This window comes from Equus caballus, chromosome 15 (assembly GCF_041296265.1).
Source record: "Equus caballus isolate H_3958 breed thoroughbred chromosome 15, TB-T2T, whole genome shotgun sequence".
Taxonomy (NCBI): domain Eukaryota; kingdom Metazoa; phylum Chordata; class Mammalia; order Perissodactyla; family Equidae; genus Equus; species Equus caballus.
This window is the reverse complement of record NC_091698.1, coordinates 11588822-11594462: the sequence shown is the minus strand read 5'-3', so window position 1 is coordinate 11594462 and position 5641 is coordinate 11588822. Positions and strand designations below refer to the sequence as shown.

Genomic DNA, 5641 nt, shown 5'->3' with positions numbered 1-5641 from the left:
CTCCTATTCAGGCATCTTGCTCTGAATCTCCCCTTTTATACTGTGTATTCAAACAGAAGCTATGAAATTCTTCCACATGATTCAAAGGGGTTTGAACAAATTTATAACCAAAATACTACTCTCATTTTTTCACTGTTTTTAATAAGTGTATTGAAGCTTTAGGCCTCCTTTAAATAGAGATTAAATATATTTCTCAACCATAATTATCTGTGAGTCACCTCTAGTGTTATAATAGTTCCATTCTTGAAGCATCATTTGAAGTTTTGATTTTTCTATATGAAAAGATGTAATTATATTACTAATATTAAAGCCATCAATCTTTTACCAAGGATATATTTCAAAATAATCACGTGTGCTTTCCTGTATAACTAGTAGCACTTATTTTGAGAGGGTAATACAGTACTTATTGTTATATTCATCTCCTTTTGTTCAAATGTAAAACAACTTGTTTTACCCATGATTGAATTCACTTTCAAGAAAAATTGTCAAACGAGACTATAATTAATAAATTTTGGTTCTAGTGTAGACTTAATTTTAATAAAGTAAAAAAGAATGCATTATGGATATTATTTTATTAAAGTCACTCATTCTTTTCTTACCTATTACTTGTGCAGAGAATCCTCGAAGGGCAATGTCTATTTGAATTGTCTTATAGAACTGAAAATGGAAAGAATATGGAGTACAGCATCCATAAGTGTTTATGAGGTTCATAATGTTACATCTTTCCTATTCATTATGTTGAATGTTATATGTTAAGTAGAAGACAAATTATATGTGTTATAGACAAATTATGAGTATAATCCAAAAATTGTATGTTGATCCATTAAATAAGAGTATAGAAACTTTAAAGAGTTTCTAAAAGTTTATTTAAGCCACTCAAGCATTTGGACATTACCAATTTCTTTTATATTACTGACAGGATAAATAGTTGCAACTGTATTTTTATGGTTTTTGTGGATAGGAGTCTGTAAGTAATCTGGGTGTGTTTGGCAGGAAAAATCCTAAACTGTCTCCCATGATCTCTATTCTCTGGAGTTACATGCCTGTTTAGGTTAGCCTCTAAGATAAGAGTTAATTGTGCAGCTTAATTAAGAACCCATATCAGTTGACTTAAAGTAATCTAAGAGAGATGATCCTGGATTGGCTTGGGTTAATCAATGGCAGTCTTTATAAAAGGACTCAGGTTTCCCTGAGGTCAGAGAGATTCTCCTGCTGATCTTGGAAAAGCAAGGAAGCATATGTGATTCATATGAATATTAACTGCAGGTAACTGAATTATTTCAACAACCACATGAGTTGGGAGATGACCTTGAGCCTCAGATAAAACTGCAGCCCCAGCAAACACCTGGATTGCTATCTTTTGATACCTTGAGCAGAATACCCAGTTAGCCACGCTGGAAATCATGACCTATATAAACTGTGAAATAATAAATGGTTACTATTTAGAGTGCCTAAATTTGTTACGAAGCAAAGAAAAAAAATACAATGAGGATTTTGTAACAGAGTTTTAACAGAGCAGTTCACATTCATATTATAATATAAAGACTCTTTTCTCATAAAAACACAAGGATCTCCATAATTATATATAACAATATAATATATATACAACAATATGTATGGAGTTGTGACATGAGATTTATGAAAAATATGTACTACATAAAAACAAGACTTCATTAAAAAATTATCATGTTTTCAGGCAATTGTCATATATTACCCATATGTGGATTAGAAAATCTAAGGATGAGAAATCTAGACTTTAAAGATTCATATTCAGATTTCAGTCACCCATTTATAAGGTTAATGTCTATAGACAAAGGAAATAAATGGGAGCTCCTCAATCCTCTGATATTCAGAGGACACTGTTCAGTACACATAAAGCTCCATATGCCTAACCCTCAATCTAATACTTCTGTTTTCTCCATCCAGTTAAGATAAATTTGTTTTTATAATGATCTAAAATACCTACCTAAAACTTTGTATACAAGAAGATTGGCTATTTTTAAAAAATTGAACAGTTCAAGGTATGATATTAGACCCAGTAGAATTGTTTTATTGCTGAAGTTAAGACTATGACATGTTAAAATAGTAAGTTTAATCAGTACAATCAAGCAATGTGTATTAGGACGGGAAAATGTCTCTCGTTTTTTAGCTGATGGTGTTTAAAATATATATAAATTGTGCATTTTGTCTTACAACAAATATTTCCTCATAACTGTATGTTGAATTTATTATGAAAAATGAAATATTTCAAAAAAATAATGCAGTTTTTTCATATTCTGAATTCTATATTGTTGCTATAACTCTATAACAATGGGTAAATATTAGATACTCAATTGTATTGGTTGAATACATCAATTTAAGCATAAAGCAAAGAATATAGGGGAAAAAGCAAAGCATAAAGATTATTGCGCAACGTACTGTCCAGACTTTCCCTTCCCGAAAACCTTTGTGAAAGCTCTGGCCACTTCCTTGTTGCGAAGGCTGTAGATGAGGGGATTCAGCATGGGTGTAAGAATGGTGTAGAAAGCTGATACCATCTTGTCCTGGGTGGGGGAATGATCTGAAGTGGGTCACATGAATATGAACATGGCTGCTCCATAGTACAATCCCACCACCATGAGGTGGAAGGAGCATGTGGTGAAAGTTTTGTGGCGACCATCTCCAGTTCCCATGCGAATGACAGCGCGAATAACATGAACATAAGAAGCAATGATGACTGCTACAGGGAAGAGAAGCATAATAACACAGCACATAAATATCATTCTTTCAAACAGTAATGTGTTAGTGCATGAGAGAGTGAGCAGGGCAGGGACATCAGAGAAAAAATGAGGAATTTCCAGAGCACCACAATATGAGAAGGATAATGCAACTGCCACTTCAATTATACCATCAAGGGAGCCAAGAATCCAGGAGGAGGCTGCCATGAGAGCACAGATTTTCTGGCTCATGAGAATTGAGTATCGCAATGGGTAGCAGATGGCAACATAACGGTCATAGGCCATTGCAGCCAACAGGAAACATTCGGCTCCAAGCAGAGACACATAGAAAAACATCTGGGTTCCACAACTGGCCAGAGAGATGTACTTCTTGCCAGACAAGTAGTTGAAAGCCATCTTGGGTACAGTGGTGCAGATGACCATGAGGTCCATGAGGGACAGTTGGCTGAGAAGGAAGTACATGGGAGTGTGGAGCTGAGTGTCCAGGTAGATGAGGAGAACCATGGCAGTGTTTCCCATGAAGGCCACTGTGAAGACGCTCAAGACCAGAGAAAAGAGAAAGATGTGCGTGGGGCTGTGATTGAAGATTCCAAGCAGGATGAAGCCTGAGTTGATGGGCTGATTCTCCCATGCCATGATGAATATTTTCACTATATACAATGCAACATGTGAGCAATTTTTAATGCAAAATGTATTGTTAACAGACATAATAAGCTACATAGTAGAAGCATGAGAGTTTGTCAAGTCACATAATCAAGTAAGGCAACAAGTCAATTCCTGTGGTGTAGATGATCCCTTTATAATTACAGTATGATCATGAAAGACTCATGAATTTCTGAGACATCAATATCATTTTCAATATTTTCCCATGGAACTCAGCATATCACACCACTATGCTAATAAAAATTCTGTCTGTAGAAGTGTAGAGGGAAGCACGCATTTGTAGAAATGAGACAGAGTTAGTCAAATGTCAGGTCAACAGAAGACATTGAAATATCAATTATGAGAAGTCTGTTAAGTAGGAGTTATTCTAATCATGGTGAATTGAAGTGGAAGTAGCTCCTCATTGATATGCTCTTCCCCCACTCCATCTCTAAAAATGTGTGTCCAAAAGATATAGGCCATTTTACTCAAGAAGCAAGATAGAGGAGAGCGCAAGAGCATAGCTCAAATGCCTGCTACAGATTACTTTAGCTGCATGATCTTGGGCAATTATTAATTTCTCCATGACATATTTTCCACTCTGAAAATTTGAATATTTATAATATATGTATTATAGAGTGTTATGAAAACTAAGTGAGATCATATTTATAAAGTATGAACATTAGCTTGGATACAGTTTGTAAAATATAAGCATTTTTAAAATAAATAAATACTACTGAAGGGAAGAAAGACTACTCCTACTTCATCTCTAGACTATTATTGTTTATATAAAATTAACCTTTCTCATTTTCTTAGCAAGTACTTTTAAGGAGATTTCTTTGGCTAAACAACAGCATATTGATAATTCTCTATTTTCACATCTATTTACTTTTCTTTCTTTATTCCTTCTTCAAGGAACAAGACATTCTTCTTTCTTTCTCCATTAATACCACCCCAACAGTTTTTAGACATACTCTGTCTCTTCCACATTTGTGTCCTCCTAAACGCTAACCATAATAGTTACCAATTTTGTGTATATTGCAGTTCAATTATAAGCCAGTATTCGCTACATCTTAAATGTCTAATTAGTTATAAAAACACTTAGAAATATTTCTTACATTTGCAATACTTACAAGAAATTCAACGTACACTGTGTGAATAATTATAACCAATTCTACTTAACTTTTTTCAGGTATTTTTATTTTTTCACTCTTCTCACACACAATTGCTAATTAAATCTTTCTAAAATAGTCTTCTAACCTTTTGTGAACCTGTCATTATATGCACTACAGAAATACCTTCAAATATTTCTATTGAAAATTGCCCATGATTTTTCATACTACCTAAATGAAATTTAATGCCCAACAGAAAATTGGCACTTCACTTGACACAGGATAATTTCAGTCCTTCTAGCAAGTATTTTCTATTTGAAGTTCACTCATGGTGTTATACTTGTGTGGAATTCTCTCTCTCCCTATGTTTTAAAATATAAAGGTTAATACTTATGAAAAACAACATAGATGAAATTATCCCCTGACGATTTACCACTTTTTCCCCTTGTACAAAGCAATGCTTTAATTAATTGTGCTGCATCCTGGAATATTATCCCAAACAACAGAATCATTAGTTCTTTCAATTTGGACATAAATTGCATAATCAATTATTCTATAAACGAGGAGGTTAGGAACCATAAAAGCTGTTTGGCCTGAGGAATTCCATGGACCAGAAACTATTTTGACCTGTACTTAACTTTCTTCTTGTTTATCTTTCTGCCTAGACACAGCTGCATGGTGCTGTGGAGCTTCAGTCTTACTCACGTAGCTGGGATCATCTGGGAAAGTGAAATGTTGCTGCCATCCTGCAGTCCATTCTATGTCCAAACCTCCAAAGCAAATTTCTTTGGAGTATCTTTTAAAGAGAAATTGTTTAAGGTAATGCTGTAATTATTTAGCACTATGCTGCTGTTGTCCCCATTAACAACTAATGGCAGGATCTGGCTCTATCATTAGGATTCATTAGCCATCCCACATTTTGCTCATGGATGCTTTTCATGATCCCTGTGTTACCAACAAACTCCAACATATTTTAAGTCCATGTCTCTTCACTTTATGTCCATATCTGTAAAATCACTCTTCATTTTAGCCCATAATAGAACCCTCTGGAAGAACAGCAGTGTGGGATAGTAGAACTAATCAAGACTAGCTGGTTTCTATTAATGTCAGTTTGTAAAATCTTGATCAATTTGAGTTGAGAAACAGTGTTAAGTTGTCCATTCCCAGTAT

General features: G+C 34.4%; 1 protein-coding gene across 1 annotated transcript; it reads right to left on the bottom strand.

The window, feature by feature from the left end:
- Positions 1-2402: 2402 nt before the first annotated feature.
- LOC100069416 (olfactory receptor 2M3) lies at positions 2403-3362 on the bottom strand. The gene is given in 1 exon segment (XM_067053882.2): positions 2403-3362. A coding segment is annotated over 1 exon segment (951 nt). The 5' UTR covers positions 3354-3362.
- Between the last annotated feature and the right edge of the window lie 2279 nt (positions 3363-5641).